This window comes from Heliconius melpomene, chromosome 7 (genome assembly GCF_056956725.1).
Source record: "Heliconius melpomene rosina isolate 202511_hmr_F chromosome 7, ASM5695672v1, whole genome shotgun sequence".
Lineage (NCBI taxonomy): Eukaryota > Metazoa > Arthropoda > Insecta > Lepidoptera > Nymphalidae > Heliconius > Heliconius melpomene.
Genome location: NC_140395.1, coordinates 631,728 through 651,552, shown reverse-complemented (window position 1 = coordinate 651,552; position 19,825 = coordinate 631,728). Strand labels below are relative to the sequence as shown.

Below are 19,825 nucleotides of genomic sequence, written 5' to 3'. Positions count from 1 at the left end.
ACTTTACATAATTGTATCATAAAAACTTGGCAGTGATCATAGGTTTAATGACAATATACATGGTATCGTTGCGCTGGTCTGATGATGGAGCTAGGATCTGAGTAGTAAAACTTCAGAGGTGACTAGCAAACCATTCGAGTTTAGGCTGATATAAGTAATAGCTCTGAGTACATTCCATGGCTCTATTAGCGTTTGGCGTAGAAACGGCGTTTGGCGTTTGTTTTTAGATTTTTAGTAAACTATATAATATATTTCTCATAATACTTTATGCCACCTATAATACGGTACGGACAAAGGCATTTGATCTGTTAAGACACTCCACATATTCCGAGACATTGCTTGCTGAGTGGCGAAACTAAACTCCGCATATTGTCATATCGATAGGGTAAGGAATATAATTTTTTTTTCCCTCCGAGGGGTGATCCTACTGTACCATTAAAAAAATTGGGTGTTAGTAATATCGTCGTATTTTGTAAAAAAAAAACGTATCCCAATTATAGAGTAATTTAGAATTTTGTTTAATGACAGACATGAAAAACAAACATGAAAAGTAAATTAGAACCATTAACTGTTTCTTTCCTTTGCACCTGCCTTGTTAGGCTAAGGAAACGTAGTATTTTACTGTCCACCCTATTGTTTAATTTTCAGAATTTTTTATTTATTTCTAATCTAACAATTTTATTGGTAGTATTATTTAATTCTCAAATTGTAGTACATGAAATTCTGTAACACATTGTACGTTTATTTTAGAACGATATAAACAAGTTAGATTAGATAATATTTCATTATTACTGCAATGTCTTGCGATGAGTGATTTTTACTTTCATTTCCTTTCCCACCTAGGTGGTATCTCTTAATGATACGATACTGCCCGATAACTCTACTTTATTCCTCTTTATTTATCCTTTCTTAATTTCTAGAAATACTTAATACCTAGAATCTTTCCTACTCGTGTTTCACAACTCATTCAACAAATTGATAAAGACATAATAAATATCAGCTTTAGTTATTTTGTAGAAAAAAATATTAGCCTCAAGTGTTGCTTCACTTTTGTGATATTTATTTTGATCTTTAAGCTAATGACGATAATTTTAGTCTTGAAACGTCTTAATAATCGGGATAAACTCAAACGCCATGCTTAAACAGAATAGGCCAGAGAAAAAAAAATAAAAGTATAAACCGAAATGAAATTTGAACCCACTATTATCGTGTATAATCAAGCAATGATGTCGTAATTGCGTCATTACTAATATATTATATGCACTTAAACATTTGAGATTTGAATTGTTACGTTTACTATTATTTTATTTGATTCTTTATTATCCTCGACCCTGACCACATTGTATCGTGCCTTGAGATTCCACAAATGAAAAGTGTGATCTTTCACCTATCTTTCTTCCTTTATTGAGATTAATCTTTATCTCCTTTTTTCTCAAATCAGTATAATGACATTTAATAATGTTTTTAATTAGTTTCATTCGCTTTCATCACTTTGACAAAGATTTGCATTTTAACAGCCTTGTTTACACAGAAAACATTTTTTTGGAGAGTGCATGAAATTGTTGTTAACAGCGGGCTAACGTAAGTAGGGTAATAATTGAATGTTATTTAATTAATAACATTTAATTATTGCCGATTGTCATATTTGAGTGGGTAATGTCATAAGTGGGTTAAAATTTCTTTAATTGTCACCGTTCTAATACAATGTAGAATAGAAATGATATTTTATTCAATACATCGCAATCCACAAACCCCTCCGGCACAACCTGACCTACATTAACCATCCCTTGGTGATTCTCATGTTATAAACTTTGCCAAGGAGTACGAGTATATCAATCTTGTTTTATTTCTGATACATTTTATATTTAAGTACAATATAATTAGCCCGGTGTCTATAATTTAATTGCGTCCATTATTTTTATTATTATTTATCTATGTAATTGTACTTCCGCTCTAATTCAACTTTATATTGTTAATTATTATCTGTTACTAGACACGTAACTTTTTTTGAGAAATAAATAATTTGAAAACACTTCTTTGGTTTTTCCTTGTCCTTATTTAGTGCAAACGTGTTATATGCGTGCCAACTAACCGATTATTGTGAAACGATCGAGGTTTTATCGCAACCTTTTTCAAGGTTTAATCTTATATAAATTTTAACGTAATACACCATAGAAGATTTTTGTTAAATATTTAGTTACATATATTTTTTCATCTGTATCAAGTATTAGTATATGTTATATTTATCTGTCGGTAAATCGCCAATGCTAAGTTTGGCGAGGTCTTTTTATATTATAAGTTTTGTTTTGTTTGGAGCCTTATTCAATGAGTGTCACAACTTCCTTTGTCGGCGACGTCTTGTTCGTCCCCTCGTAACGTCGTCATAGCAACGACCGGTCGCCATTCACTAGCGAGTCGGCACAACGCCCTAACAATAGTCAAAAGATATGCAAAAATTTGAAACGAGAACGATTTCGAATATACGATTGATTACGCGAGAAAAAATATGGAAGTTGTATAATTTTAGAGAAAGGTGATTTGTTTTGGTCGGTCGCCTCGCCGCTCGCGGCCCGCGGCGTAGTGATGTGCGCCGTGCGGCGTTGTCTCACTTCGCGCTCGGCTGTACGTTGTTCGATCGTAGCCGATTTCGACTTCACGAGAAACGAGCATCCGCCATTTCCATTTCGTTAGTCAGTCGGCCGCGCAGCTCGGTGCGCGACGTTCGTGCGCGAGCCCTCGTCGCCCGCCCTCCCTCCTATCCCCCGCCCCGCAGTGGGTGCGAGCGAGACGCAAGCAGTGACTGAGAGAGAAGGCAACATGGCGGTGTCGCAACCTCGCCCACCTGACCGTGTTGACGCCGCACGAGAAAAAGTTGCGCCGTTGCGCTATTTGAAGGCGCACGAATGTAACAGCGGGGTGACGCGTTATCACAAACCACTGTCTTAATAATATACTTTAACAGTTTTGTTAATTCTTGAGTTAACAGTACGTGAGAAACGGCTCGATTATATTACCTTGGTGTTATCTGGTGATGGTATGTATCTTGTATTTTATTATTGCGAAAATGGACGCGCTATCTTTTTTTTGCGTTCTAGAGCTGTGCTCGTTTGTCTAAATTAACTCGTTTCTTCTCTTATAATTCACTGTTTTCACCGATTCGACATTTAGTATTTCAATTATTAATATTTATTCGCCGTTTTCTACGACGGTGACGAATACCACCGTCGTCCTCGTTTCCCCCCGTTCACTGTAAACCGGACTTTACTGCTCTATACCGAAAGTCTAATCCGCATTAAAACTTCTAACCAAAGCAATGATTCATTGTGGAATTAATAATAATAAAAAAAATGTCTTGCGCGACTCGCACTGTGAAGGATGTAAAGTAAAAAGGCGGGATTTTGTTAGGTTTGTCATTATTTTTTTATTGACTTTTGTAGCATCAGATTCCAGATATTCTGCCCAAGTATAGGGGAAATATTATGTCATAAATTTTCGTCGCAGTTTGTTTTGTCCCTCTTTTGCCAAGTTGAAAGTTAAGCCAAAGCACTTTGTGTTGGCCATTCGTGCTTGTAATTGCACAGAGCAAGCGATGTGTTATCGATTTGTGTACGTTTTCCGCTATAAATAAGTGCGAGTTTGTGTCATCGGCACCGTCGACGACCGGTTCTTTAATGTACCACTGTGTGGAATTTTAGTGGTTAGCGTTTTAGTATACCTTTAGATTATTTTTGTTGCGCAATTTATCACTTCTAATATAATATAAGTATATGTAATGGAGCTAACTTGCAGGTTTTAATACTTTATTTAGTTATGCCCACGCAATGGCCGATGACGTCATCGAGAAACAGTCGATAAATGTTTGTTTTGTATTAGGTAGATAGATACTTACATGAGGTGAGCGTTCAGTTATATAACATGAAAGTTGATTATTATTATTGTTGTCCTTCCTAAAATTAAATAATATTCAAATGTCACCACACAATTACTCAAGAAAAATCTCGAAATGGGTTAGATAAAAGAGAACGTTTCAGAGTGTCTTAACACTTCTTTATCTCTGCCTAAATGTTATATAAGAAATATGCTAAAAAAACAAAATCGTACAAAATCAATCCTGTCATTTGACAATCAATGCACGCACTAAACCGCGTGACTGTAATTTTATCGCATTTCTCGAACAAATCTTAACCTTATCCTTGACAAATTTGAATTATACGCCAACAAGCAAAAGGTGAAATTGCAAGTTACCATTATAATTTCTTTAATAAAGTAATCATATTTCATTAATGCCTGTTACTAATTTAGGTTATGTGTATAAATGTGGATAAGCATGTGTTGGCAGTGTTTTTTATCTAGTAAGCAGTTTTTTAAACCATGTATGTAAAGCTTTATGATTATGTAAATTAAAAAAAATATAAAATATTTGAATTTGATATATAAGAATATAAAACTAAATTTTAATTTAATTTGTTCGTCCACATGGTTGATTAGAAATAACTGCACTAGTTACACATGGCACATTCTCTTGTGTGGTTGGTAGCTCTGATGAGTTGGTTACATTAAAACCTTTCTCAATAAGTAGATAACTATTAAACTCAAAGATTTTTTAATTTAAATCAACAGCAGCAGCATCAGTACAATTTAGTATAAATAAAAAAAAATTGGTTGTTGGTATAACCTAAATGACACATTATCCCCCCATCCCGTTACTTGCTTACAATAAGCATGATAACTGCGTACAAGGGGATATATTAATATAGCATTGGAAGCATCGTAATTTCACCATGGGTTATGGTGTGCCGAAAATGTTATAACAAATATGTGTACTCTAACATAAAAATCATATATATATATTTTTTGTTGTAATAACTCTTAAAAAGGAATTGCACATTATAATATAGGTTATGTTACTATCATGAATGGTTATTGACAACAGCTAATTTAAAAAAAAGAAGATTTAATGGAGTACTAAGTGATTACATAAATATAAAGAAGTTTATAGATTTGTAGATAGTTTCTCATATCCTCCAATTTATTATTTATTATTAGAATATTTACATTTACAATTATATGACATATTTATATATAATTTTTCAAGTCTTTAAACCCAAATTGACTAATAACACTTTGGTAATATTAAGTCTACTATATATTTATGAATATTTCTTTACAAATTTCCAGGTGAGCGGGTGATGGGCCCTTGACCATCATGATGAAGCGTTCGGGACCCCGCCTGGGGCCAGATGAGCCCTCCATGCAGACTCCTGCTCAGGTAACTACAATACTTACAACTTCCAATACTATTATAACCAAGTTGAACTTAAAAGTTCACCACTTTCACATTGATCATGGTCATGCCACAGCTAACTTATTGTTTTTTATATTTTAAAGCTAAAATTGAGTACATGTTTTAATACTATCTATGTTTGATTACATTCAATTTTCCATTATCTTTATTATTGCAAAATTATAGATTAGATTCTACATTAATATTGTGAATTATAAATACAGATTAAATTTCAATATTAGAATGATGTCTATTTAAAGTGTAGTGATAAAAATTATAAATAAACAATGCTAGGATTATAAACAGAAAACAGTTAGCTATTTATATTACAGTAATATATTTACATTTGTTCTTTACAATGAAGAATTATTGTATTATACTTGTTTATGTTGTTTATGTTTGTGAGGGATAAATTAAAAAATATATGGCTGTTATAACAAATTGCACAACAGCAGGTGTTTTTTAAAAAGCCTCCATTTTAGTGTTGCAAAAAACATTTAAAATACAAAATTGGAAGTTTTATATATCATTTAACAAGAATTACATTCTTTTTCTTCTATTTTTTTTATTTTTACATTGACCAACTATAACCTAGTAATATGTTAAACATTGTAAACATATGACTTTGTTATATTATACTTTTATTATATAGTTTTTATTATGCAATAAAAATATGAAGTATTCAATGTTTTTATTATTACATACTTAGGATTTGTAACTGTATAAACATACAGAAACTTGTGAAATTTAAATATCTTTACATAAAATGGAGCATGAACATGTGACTTAATTAGTAAGTCCCAAGCCTTACAAAAATTTAATAAAGAGTAATTAAAAAATATTATATTTTTTCTTTGAAAGTATAGAATACAACATTGCAAGCATCAAACTTGCACATTTAACTCAATAGTTTAAATAGCTTTGTAGTTTGAATGATGATTGCATCCTTCACATGCAATGTGACTGCAACCACTCAACCGACCACAATGAAAAGGAAGTGCGGCTCATTATGTGTCAATCATTACACATATATAAAGGGAATTAAATTAAGATGTTTATAAAAGGTCATGCATTGGTTTTTCTTCATCTGTGCCTAAAAGATATTAAAGCATACAAATTGTATGTAATTTTTTCATGGAATGAATTTAAATTTTTCACAATTTTTTTTTTATATTAAATAGGAATCCTAGATTTGAAAAACAAGTTTATTTAATTTTCTTCATAATTATTTATGATTAAGAATTACATTCAATGAGCCATCTTTTAACATTTTTTTTTATCAATTAAGAAGATATCGCTTAATGTGAATAAAACATCACCATGATTTGTAGAAATGATTTTGTAGCTATATTTTTGAACAATTTTTCCCAAAACACCCTTGACTCAATTGTCATTGACTTACTATATATATATATACCAGCGGCCCGCCCGCGACTTCGCCTGCCTGAGCTACATTATTATTAATTTCTGTCTCCATGAGTACCAACGTCCTATAAGAGACGTCCATGCAAAATTTGAGACTCCTAGCACTTGTAGTAACGAAGTTTCATACGAACTTTCAACCCCAAAATAACCCCTTAGAAATCGATTATTGCAAATTCCCGTCTTAAGGAGCACATACGTCTTATACAAAATTTGAGATTCCTAGCACACGTAGTTTCTGAGATTTCGTGATGAGTGAGTGACCTTTCGATTTTATATATATAGATAGATAAACCCACTATTGCACTCATTTTCCTCATAGCATTGATGCTGCATAATTAAATTATTGTTTACTGGTGAATTTCGAAAAGGTTATTATTAGATAGATAAATATAGATAATTTTATAGATTAATTTGTAAAGAAAAAAAAACGGGCAAATTACTGAGGCACAGTAGCACAGTCTCCCTACAGTTGTATGTCTGTTTCCCACTTTGAGGAATTATTATATTTCAGTTATTTTCATAACTCTGCTCTGGTAAAGATAAATGAAGTGTCACATTGTATTTTCTTGCTAGGAAGCTAAATAATAGCCAAACTCAATGAAAAGTCGTTTATTAAAAGTTGAATGGGGGAAGATTTTAGATTAAAACACTCCACTCTCCACATGTGTGCAATTGAGTAAAATCATTAAATCTAAACTAAAACTAAACAAAGTACGATTACATTGAAAACAACTTATTAAGATCATAGTTCCATGTTATTATGCAGATATTATACATATACTTGTATCATACAAACGAGGTTATCAACTTTATAGACAATCTAATGGTAGGCTACAACTACATGTAAATGATATATAAATAAATAACTCTATCCTGCAAGTAGCAAGGAAGGCTGAGGGAATTTGTTTATGCGAATTAGCAGTCAAATCGGATCGAATCTGAAAATACTGACTTGTTAGTTCATGAGATCATGTGTATTTCAATAAGTTGTGTAAAATAATTAAACATAAGTTAAGCGACACTCCGTTCTCTACTTTCCGTCCAGTTTTCGATATATTACAAACGTAATTCTTAACAGAATGGTGGTTCTCAACGCTGCTCTTTGTCTACCTACTGGAGTGCCACAATAAAAATAATTTAAATAAATAATTACCCCGAGGTATGGACAGAGATCCCACAACTCTCGATTTTATAGTGAAACTCCACAGCGCCACGACGGCCACAACTAAAATAATACCGTACAGTAAAAATAAACTAGATACTAATATAACGTTACCCGCCCTACTTTTAGACGTAGGCGTGGCGGGCGCTAACCGTAAATTTACATTTTTATCGCCACCATTTGCATACTGTGTATACTTTATACATATTAAAAAAAAAACAATATTTATTTACATTACTATCAACCAAGGATATGACGTAAGGAAAAGTTTTAAATTTTAAATAAGTGAAGTTTGAGTCACAGTTGGCGCGCCTGCCAGTTTGTCGTAATCGTACCTGCGATACGTAAATAGATCAAAGGCCTGTTTGTTTTGACATAGTGGAAATGGTTTCATTTATTATGGTTAATATAAGTTTTAGTTCTTTTTCTCTTTTTTTGGTGGTTTTGTTTGGTTGCATGGAGTCACTTTTGCCACTACTCCAGTGGCAAAAGTGACTTGTCAAAATGATGTATTTAGTATTTTGTATGAATAAACACGAAACCATAGACACTGTCAAATTATTTAAGTAATTAGATTAGTTTAGCAACTAAGTTTTATTTTGTCTTAGTCATAGTTATATGAAGGCAATGCGTCCTCCTCCTACTTGGCTACTTTTAGAGACACAGCATTTATTTTCTTACATTACATTATTATTTTGTGTAAATTCACTACCAGTTTACGAATATATTAGTATCGACTGTCTTGGAACAGACTTGATATAAAATATTTTATTCTTTATAAATGAACTTATTTTGAACCGGTTCCGACTAATTTCAAAAAGTCCCCCCATCCCGTCGCTCGCTTACAATAAGCTTGATGACTGCGTACAAGGGGACATAGCAAACTAGCATTGGAAGCATCGCATCCCAACCCATGGGTTACGGTGTGCCGAAAATGTTTGTACAGTTATATCTACATATATGTATGTTTGTTCTGTTTTACTTTTGAAGTAAAGTACGTGTTAGATATGCGGAGAGTGGAAAATAAAGTGTTTCAAATTGTTTTCAAAGTGTTCGAAATTTTCCAAAATATATTAACTTATGAAAATTATAATTTGATATAGATTTTTTTATAACATAGTAAAATAAATTTTACTCGCTTTATAGCTTAATCTGTGTAATAGTACATATATTTTATTTAAATAGACATAATAACATAAAATATATAAAAAGTAGTCTCTGCCTACGTTACATATATTGGGAAAAACAAGTAAAGTAAAAAAAATAATTATTATACAATTTACACTCTTTTTAGTAATTCAATGTTAGGACCAAAATAAGGAAAATATCAGTTTTCTTTTCTCTACCAGAATAACTAAATTAGTCTTCTAAGAATTGCTGATCAAACAAGTAGCTGCTTCATTCGTTACATAGAATTGTACGTCTAATGGATACCACATGGTGGAGTGACGGCCTGTGGAAATAATTAATGTTTTATATAGTCTTGATGGTTCGTCTCCCACTTGTGTGTATATACGCTGTAAGCTCCTTGAAAAGTCATCAGTAATGGAAAAAAATGTTATTATATTTTGATTAACATCAAATATAATCAACTTCGACTAAACAAAATCTCAAGTTTCTTTAGTTTAAAAAAGTCTTATTTCGGTTTAAAAATGATAGTGTTGTTTTGTCTTTACAAAAAATATATAAATTACTTAACAGTACTCTCTCTTGTTACAGATTCAGCAAGCGGGAGCCAGCAACATGCACACATTGGCCCAATCGGCTCAACCGCAGATATTGGGTAAGTTTTTTATTATTTTATATTTCTATTTTTATTCTATAGGTTTTAAGAATAAGAACATATTTAAGAGACAATGATGACGAAAATGTGATGTGCTTTGACAGAATGTTAGTGTTGATACAAGCATTGCTGCCTTCCTTCTGATGTCTCCTTCAATATTTCTAAATTTGTCGCTATATTACAAAATAAACATACAGTCGAATTGATAACTTTCTCTTTGAAGGCGGTTAAAAATTAAAGTCAGTGCGAAAGCATAAATAAAACTAGATTTCAATGAAGACCACAGACTACTGTTCGAAACGTCGTGTTTCGAAGATTATTAAAGAAATACATGCGATTAATACGGTTAAATAGGTTCAAAATTATAGCAGAAAAATGCAATTTTACCCCAAATGATGATGATGCATAACAGGACCATTATCCTGACAAAGCCAAAGCCAGTGCAAAATGTAGGCACGATACGTAGCATGGTATAGTGTCAATCAATATTGTCTCTCGTTAGCAATGAAGCTTTTGTGGCTATAGCAATTATAAATTTTTGGAAGTGCTTATTTTTATTAGTCTCCTCTCCGACTCCGTAAACCATCCCCCCCCACCTTTTTAACGCCATGCAGCTTCTTCGGTTCTTATTAAAGTAATGATGAAAATAATTTATTTCTCCGAGTGAGAACTGAACCCAAAATTTTCGTGTTTACTGTCAGACAATGTTCTGTTTCACCAGGGCTGTTATTTAGACTTTATTATATTTTTTCTTCCTCTCTTCTCTCTCGCTTATTCTATGCTATACATGCCACGATATGATGTCATTCAATACTACTCTTTGTTAGTGATGAAAAGTTTTTTGCGCCACACGAATTATTAATTTGCAGTAGCGGTGCAGTTTGTTAGAATACTTTATTTTTAGAACATGTTATAGTGATTACATGTGATGTGGTAGGGTGATTCCCTTTCCGAAGACGCGGGTTCAGTTTAAAATGAAACATTCCCGTTTCCCACTTTCCGCCAAATTCGGGAGACGTGTTAAGTGGTTGCAACTCTACGCCACGCTTTGGCTAGTTTCCTAGTAGGAATCGAGTTTACAACCTTACACATATCACATTAACAGTCACATTTACAGTCGCAGCTCGTGCCCCCGCGCCACGACTGGTGTCTACACTGGCCGCTAGCCTGGAATAAACAAGATTTAACGATTTATAAACAGCTCCAACGAAATTGCTAGATTGCCTTGTATTGTTAATTTAAATAATGCTTCTCATAAGCACGTTTTAAATCTAATGAATATGTCCATAGTTCTAGTTCTAGTTGTATATTCTAATAATTCATTTCTCGTAGAGTATTGACATTATTTTACATAAAAAGGCCAAATGATATACAAACAACGAATGAAATATAAAAACGTTTTCATATTTAATGACTTGCGAAACTAGCTTTTGTGTGGTCAATACAGAAATAAAACGGGGGCATCGACCCTGCTTTGTGCCAAAACACAGTCGTATCTATATAGAATGTTCTCATTAAAAAAAAACACTTTCCGCGTTGCAGGATACTGATAGGCATAGAGAATATAGTGTTAAAACACTACATTTCCATTTAATTTTAAAGACAGAGCATGTTAAATGGCGGAATAATGTCCCACTGCGCCACGACGGGCTTGAAAGTAGAATCTAAATATATATAACTTCAATAATACTCGTCCAATATTAACAATAAGAGAAAACTTTGCTTCTCAAACTTGTTGTCGGGAACGTAGGTGTGCGAGTACACTTGCGTTGAGTTAGGTCAGTTAGCAACACATGCATACTTCATGTTCGTATAGATCATTTTGAAGTCTAATTTTGTTAACTTCGTGTCTCATTTTTGAGTTTTATTGTTAAAAAAATTCAGAGATTTCTATGACCACTCGAATGATTTTATTTATTTGGTTTTCCCTCGCTTATCGAATTGGATGTTGTTTGTTTACGGTGTTGAGTTCCGCTAGATATCACTAGATATTCTATTGAAGATAATATCTGAAAGTTCTTATAATGTTTAAACACTAGTTATTAATATTAATTAAATTGATATCATAATGAATGACGACTTGTGTATAATTGTGTAATTAAAAAATTGTAGAGTACAATTTAATTAGGAACATTTAAATAAAAATTTAAGGCAGAATTTAATTTTTTCATTTTGGATTTCGTTTATTTTTGGGGAATAAAAAAATCGCTATTTATTTTAGTGACTTAACACTAGGTTCCAAAGTAAAACTGAATATAAATAAGTTTTCTTTTTTAATATGGGAATATACTCGTCAAGTTAAAAGTTTTGAATACGTCAGAAATACCTACCTACCTACGTACATAAGTTTGTTTGTTTGTTTACCAGGAGCAACAGCAATGTTATCAGTCGGCAGCGGGTTCGGCCGCCCGACCCGCGCCTCGACGCCTGCTGTCATCAACTATCTAAAGCCAAATGTACAGTATGCGCCTAAACAGCCGCAAGTACAACCCAGATTGAAGGTGAGTTGAGTCACTATCATCGGTATCATTAGATAGTTGATGTTTGTTTTAAAATTAATTAGACTTTTACTTTTACGTAACTTTTACTTAAAAATTTTACTGTTATGAAATATATACTACTAAAATCATTTATGTTTCCTAAGCATGAATTAACATTGTAAACATGTTTAAAATTAAACAGTTTGGTTTTTTCTGTTAATTATTTACCGACCAGTTATATGAATAGGCTAAGGCTTTGATAAAATATTGAATGAACAGAATGAGTCATTCTCTACGACTCTGCTACTCATTATATGATGAAAACAATTACCGTTCGACTACCATGATAAAATAAAATGGCTGCTTTTTTAAACTGATTTCTTTACTGATTCGCTCCAAAACAAGAATAACACAACAAAATATAACAGAAAATGTTTCATTTCTGTAGCTGGTGAGCCAGCAGCCGCTGGCCATCCCTGGTCGCCAGTCTCCCAACCTGTCTCCGATGCCGGGTGGTCCACCAGCTCAGTTCCAACGCCTGAAGGTGGAGGATGCCCTGTCTTATCTCGACCAGGTCAAATACAAGTTTAATACGCAACCTCAAGTGTATAATGACTTTTTGGATATCATGAAGGAGTTTAAGAGTCAGACGTGAGTATACCATTAAAATAAGTTTTTTTTTAATGATTTTATGATTTTTTTGGATGATTTATAAAATGTTGTCTTGCAAGAATATTTTTTTAAATTTAAATTCTTAATCTATACTAATATAATAAAGCGGAAGAGTTTGTTTGTTTGAACACTAAGATCACTGGATTTACTGGTCTGATTTACTTTGTTTTGTATGAAAGCTGCATTCTTCAGAAGTGCTATAGGCTATATAACATTACATTACACATATTTACTAATATATTAAAATACTTTCTAATTTGACATGCAATTTATTCTGCCATGTTAATTTTGAAAAATTTTACCCCTAAAGGGATGAAATAGGGGCTTAAAGTTTGTAAGTTTTTTTTTAAATCGGCACCGATTTTTATAAAATTTTAAATTTAGACTCTTAAAAATATTTCATTGAACACGTATTTCAAGGTTTATTAGAATTCACCCCTAAGGGTGCAAATAAGCAAGCGAAGCTGCGCGCATCCGCTAGGTAAAGTATATTTAGAATAACTAAAACTACCAAACATTCTTTGTTTGTTTATCTCAGTTCGGTTACCTATACCGATGTTATATACTTAATACATCGTAATCGATTTTATTTGATATTGCTCGCAAAAATTCGAATCGATATCGTTGTACACACGCACGAACTTTAGGTACTTTTTCTAATATTAAGAATATCCTTTAGTTACCTTTACTTCTTTTGTTGGTGCATTTAAATTACTCAGATATTTTTTCTAATAATATGTCTGCTTATTATTCCTTTTGATTGTTTAGTTAGGGTTATACTTTCTTACTAATTCTATTGATAACTGAAAATAACATCATATTTTTTTTATAAATATTCGTATAGTTTAAGCGAGGGTCCGCCTAGTAGTTAATAATTTTATATAAATTGTAAGATTCTCAATAATAAACAAAAATATAAGAGGACAAAAGAGTTATGACCAAAATATGATTAGAAAATAAAGCTATTTTAAACTGTTAAATATTATAATAAGACAGGAATAGCACAATTATATATTGGTTGAATTTTATTTTAATTCATAACTAAAATGATGATAACAATTACCGTTTGACCACCATGATAAAACTAAATGGCTGCTTTTTTTCACTGATACCACCTTAATAATCAAAATATATTTAAAAATACCCTCAAAACCCAATTAATCCATAGTATTTCTTTCAGGATCGATACGCCGGGAGTCATAAATAGGGTGTCCGACCTGTTCGAGGGTCACACGGAGCTCATTGTGGGCTTCAATACCTTCTTACCACCCGGATATAAGATTATAGTGCAGAGCAATGGGAAGGTGGGTTCCTTTGATTATTAATAAAACAATACTTACTTATGCAGTCTTCCATTTATTTCCTTCACCAGTAGTATTATGCGTCTAGCCTCTATGCCGTATCCGGAATCACACTGGCACATTGACAATATCTGTCGCTTTTATACCATTATTGATTGATTAACTACTCTCTTTTTATAAAACCTAACACTCGCCCATCCTGACCTTGTGCATGTCCTCATGCACGTAGTCTTATCTAACACTCGGCATGGAGGCTAGATTAACAATAATTACTTATTTCTAAATAACTGCTAATACGTATATATTTTAAAATAAACCTTACATAAACTTTGCATTAAACATCATCTATAAATGTGCCAACGATGAACCCATCCATTCTCACAATCATCAATCAGTACCAGTAATATTAATATGATCTTACAATGGCTACTTATGAATTTTATTAGAAACATTAAATCAAACATAATTTATAAAGCCATTCTCATCATTGGTTAATCCCAGACGATTGTGAACCAATCGATTCTCACTCACATATATTAGTTAGTAATATCAACTCATTTTTTTTTAGAATCCGATTGTACATTTGTATCATTAAATATTAATACATCTTTATATAAATATTCTATGAGTATTTATTTGGAATATATAATAATTTTTACTATTTGAAACTAAACTCCATTCTGGGAGCCACGACATAATAGAAAGCTAACCAGATTAAGCTAAAGGTCACAATTAAAGGAATTAATAAATTTCATAAGTATAAGTATGGAAGTAATACGCTAATAGCAAGTAATATGATATTACAATTTCTGAAGAACTTTAATATTTTTATTAAATAATTGACATGGAAAAACGCTCAAACGCAAATCTTGCTAACTTCGATATGTTTATCTAATTCAAAGTTACAAACAGAAATATAGTAAATTTATTAGATAATATATAATATAAGATTTATTACTAACAAAACCATTTAGTTTTTATCATTTTTATCATGGAGCGAGGCTTTCAGAAAAGACTACATAAGAACAGTACAACTAACTAGAGAAACTGTGCTATAAATTAATAAATGGAAAGGAGAAATAGACATTTTTTTTTAAAACATTTTGTTTACATTTTGTCTCACGTCCAACAAGGTACTCTTCATTCAGTAATAAAGTGAGTGTATTGGAATTCTCCGTCTATCTAGGTCGATTTCTCAGATTAACCATTAATAATACAAAGCTAGTGGGTAATTGAAAAACAAATTAAAAATGTTATTCTTGTCATCTATTCGCACCACCTGGTCCAAAAATGTTGACGGAGCTGCTACAACCTTAAGTATCTGCTCAAATAAGTTGTTTGATGGTCAGGAGTTGGCAGGGCTGTTAGAGGCTTCCCAATAAGAAAGTGTCCTTGGTGTTAGCGGCATCAGGTCATTTGAATCACTATAGGGGTGAGCGGTCGCGAGTTAAGGGTAGCTTCTATTTGCGTTAGGACAGTGATCAGTTCCTCGTAAACTAAATTACAATTTCCCAATACTATGTTTAAATTAAATTTAACGCTTGTACACCAGTCTCCCAGAGACCCCCAAAATGAGGACAGTAAGGTGGACAAAAGTGAAAATTTATTCCTTCATTGGCCAAATTTCCTGACAATGAATTGTAATTAGACTTTAAAAATTTACAAATATCATTATAAGCGCCCACAAACGATGTGCAATTATCAGAATAAATATCTGCTGGCTTACCTCTCTGAAGTTGATCAATCAATGAAATTTAGTGTAACAATTGTAATTGTTTAAACAAGATATAATAATAAGGTATTTAATAAAACACAATACAAAACAAAATTAATATATTAAAAAAAATAAGGGTTCGCATACTATTTACAATAGATATATGTTTAGTACATAGCAAATAAAAAGAAATATAAATGAACAATGGACTTCACCATACAACAAATAAATAGAATTTAAACTTTAAATACAAACAACAATTAAACCTATTTCATATAACCTAAAAACTATAATTAAAAATGTTAATCCTACAACACTTATCCACTCTTGGGTCTCTTTCACCTTTATATCACCAATACACATATAGATTATATAAATATTAATAGAAAAATCACCAATAGATATTTTTTATAATATCTTTTACTATGGAGCAGTTTGAAGTTGATAACAAAACCCAAGCCCGCGACGCCGTGTCGCGTTGACCTCCAATTATTTATTAATTATTATCCTTTTTGATAACTAATTCAGTTTCGCACTAAAACGAGGCCACGCCCCCGGCGCCACGCCAAGCGCCTCCGCCATCCTCCAATCAATTTGTGTGATTCAATTATACGTTGTACGTATTTATCGTATGTATATTTGTATCCCAATATTGTTTTACACTTAAAACTTCACTTTTTAAGAAAACAATTAAATTAGCTTTACAATTCAACACAATACGACCGACGCCATTACTCGAGACGCTCCCTTTTTTTCGCTTACCCGCAATAATAACTATTTTTAATAAAATATAAAAATGGTATAGAATAAAAATATGTTTAAACCACAAATAAGTTACAGGCAACTTAACTAGCTTATGATTACTTTAATGAGAGTTATCCACATTATCACATCATAATAATTTAGTATTAGAAGATATTAATTCTTGAGCTCTTGAAAGTGACTGACTGAGTGAACAAAGTGAGTGACTTAAACTTAGATTAATAGACAAATATTTTTTTTCTTTTTAGTAATGCTTAAATAATTAAGTACTAAATATTTAAAGTTATATCATAAAGTTAATGATGATTATATGAATAATTAACTTTTACTGTTTTATAAGAATAATCTAGTACATACCTGTTAAAACAATGAAATATTGTTAAATAATAACAGTTAAATATAATTGGCAATAAACAATTTGCCAAATATACATAGTTTTACTTTAAAATCACAAATGAATGTAATCGGCATATACTAGTAACCTAAATAGAAATGAGTAATCGGTTAATATTAATAATATTCCTATAATTAAACGCTGATCACTTGGACTATCCAGGTTGCTTTCTTGGATTAGTAATTAAAGCAGCAAAAGGTTATGTGGACACGTGTAATTAACGAGATGACGACATGGCGTCACTAGTTTCAGAAACTGCTTACGAGCCGAAATCACCGCATACGCAGTTTCATGAGAGTAGCAGCAGCAGTAAGCACTGATCAAGTTACATCGACGCTAGCACAGTTGTATCTCGCTCTGTTATACATTATGTACATACTTCGTACCGCAACGAAAAAAGAGAATAGGCGAATTTGATTGTATATTATTTTTATATCCATTACTAAAACAAAAATATTGTACTGTTTTGTATTATACACGCAATGTAACTGCAGAAGTCAAACTATAAATATTGTTTATGAAAATTTCAAGAAAAAAAAAACATATTATTGTTAATGGCTACATTGACACTAATATAATCATTATTTAATATTATTAAATAATGTTAAATAAAAATAATTGTATATGAAATAAATTAATTAATCATTATAATTACATTTTAGTAGCAAAGTAATTGTAATTTAACCTAAAACGTTTTCGTAATCATAACTATAAAAGTAATCGTATTAAAGTTACAAATGGTTATGACGCATTTGTAACTAGTTACAAAAATAAGCAGTTTTTGTAACTAGCTACGCGTGTGCACAAAACTAGTGATCACGGCCCATGTCTACAGTAGTGCGTAATTGAGTCCAAAACAAATTAAGTGAGTCCTACAATATTTGTAGGATTATTTATAATTTATTTATTACTTACTACTAGATACTTATAATTTTAATAACTTAATAAAATAAAAGTATCACTAGTGTTTTCAATTGATTAGTTTATCAAAATTAGTTATTACTGCCATTGTCAGTCTGTTTTGCTATCACTTACTTCTAAAGCAGTTTTATGAAACCACGTTGACATCCGATCACCGAATACGAATGTTTTACACCTACGGTAAGCTCTACTCTATACGGTTATATTGTACGATGTAAGAAGCTTTTACGGTCGTTATTAGATAAAGCTAATTTTGGTAATTTTGAAAGCTTTTATTTAACTTGTAACCTATGCATGTTCGGGTGAAATCTTTGAGCTCAATTTTAAAGTTGATATCTTTAACCGATTGAGCTGAAATTTTGTATACACGTTTAGTTTGGATGACAATGCACGATAAAATATGTGACGTCATTCTATATCTAATATGGTGGACTATACAAGACGGCGAAATAGTTGTTTTTAATGTACTTCTACAATATGGGTATCAAATGAAACGGCTCGTTGAGAGCAACTCGAAAAATAATGTGATGTCATTCTAAATCCAATATAGCTAATTGTAAAATGTAAAAAAAATATTTAATTGTAAGTAAATTAATTGCACAATTTTGTTTTTATCACCACCATTTAAAGTTTGTTAACAATAAACCAATATATGATGGAACTTATATGACAAATTAATTATAAGAACAAAGTATGTACATGTGTTTCGTAACTGAAGACCAGTTCATCTTAACAGTAACTTTTGTATTTCCAATCCAGGTATCAGTATCAATGCCATCGCCAACCGGCGCCAACTGTCCAGTACCGAGCGTGGGTGTGGGCAACGTGGGTGTTGGGGTGGGAGTCGGCAACGTGGGAGTGGGCAGTGGCGGGGTGCTCCTTGGTGTTCATCACACCCAGCCGCAGCCTCAGCTGGTGCATCTGATGCCCGTGCCGCCGTGAGTATAGATACAAATATAATTTTTATGTAGATAAAATAATTATGAAGCAAGAGGTCTACGTATGTGTCATTATAAATAAAGTATTCTTTTAGGGAAATCGTACAAAATAAAGATATAAATAACTAGCACTCTCACGAATTCGTCCGCTTAAACATTAAACTTAAACGCTAAAGCATATTAGTAGGATTATAAGAAAAAAAAATGTATATAACAGGTGATATTTATGACGGGACAAATGTCTCGCGTGCGCGTTTAGATATGGCTTCCAACAATACAGCAGTGCCTTAATTAAACAGATTAGAAAGTCTAAAGTATAACGTATATAGATTTTTTGTTTCACATTAATTATTAAAAAAATTGTACCGACCCTGCTGTGTGGCGAGCACTGTGGTGGTATGTGTAACACTGCAATTGAATAAGTTAGCTATGGCTCGAGCGGACTTATGATTATTTTTTTCAGTAATCAAAGGGCAAAACCTCGCTTAACTTCAGAAAAGCTTCAAAAAAGCTTAACTTCAGAGCGGCCACGACTCGTTGACCGTACTGCCTAAGAGTTTACTAAAATGATGATATTAATTACCGATTGATCACAATGATAAATACTTACGGCTGCTCTATAAAGAGTTCTGATAATTATTAACCCTCTGCCCCTTTATTTTACTCCTTATTTTTGTAAAGATTATATATATAAAAATTTGTAGGTCTGCCAGTACGGCGATAGTGCACAATTTGTCCGTGAATGCGAGTCCAGCGAACACTTTACATCATATATCGCAGGCGCACCAACAGATCGAAGCCGGGACTATACATCATGCACCAGGTTTGTAATTTTTTTGTTGTTTTCTTCCTTTTTTGGATTTATCAATGGTTTGTGGTGTGATTTCTAAGAAAATATTTAATAAAATAAAAGAGGCGTAATGTAAGATTGAGTTGTTGATGAATATTTGATATTTTTACATACAAAATTAAATAATTTAAATTAGTAA

The 19,825-nt window shown here is 32.1% G+C and overlaps 1 protein-coding gene and 1 long non-coding RNA gene across 6 annotated transcripts in view; one reads left to right on the top strand and one right to left on the bottom strand.

Annotated features, from left to right (window-relative positions):
- Positions 1–19,825, top strand: part of Sin3A (SIN3 transcription regulator family member A) — a 41,396-nt gene that overhangs the window by 3,202 nt on the left and 18,369 nt on the right. For 3 of the 5 annotated variants that reach the window (XM_085188470.1, XM_085188474.1, XM_085188473.1), the window contains exons 2-8: positions 5,179–5,269; positions 9,591–9,654; positions 12,022–12,155; positions 12,583–12,785; positions 13,987–14,110; positions 18,658–18,836; positions 19,541–19,659. In XM_085188470.1, the coding sequence (XP_085044596.1) occupies positions 5,207–5,269; positions 9,591–9,654; positions 12,022–12,155; positions 12,583–12,785; positions 13,987–14,110; positions 18,658–18,836; positions 19,541–19,659 (886 nt within the window). In that variant the 5' untranslated portion in view covers positions 5,179–5,206. Of the gene's footprint in view, positions 1–2,689; positions 3,035–5,178; positions 5,270–9,590; positions 9,655–12,021; positions 12,156–12,582; positions 12,786–13,986; positions 14,111–17,824; positions 18,079–18,657; positions 18,837–19,540; positions 19,660–19,825 lie in introns of those variants that run through there. The other 2 variants (XM_085188471.1, XM_085188475.1) reach the window with 2 other exon arrangements.
- LOC146537135 (uncharacterized) lies at positions 9,649–14,586 on the bottom strand. The gene is made up of 2 exons (XR_014878148.1): positions 14,147–14,586; positions 9,649–10,821 (listed from the first exon to the last, which is right to left on the bottom strand). It is a non-coding gene; the product is annotated as an uncharacterized LOC146537135 (long non-coding RNA).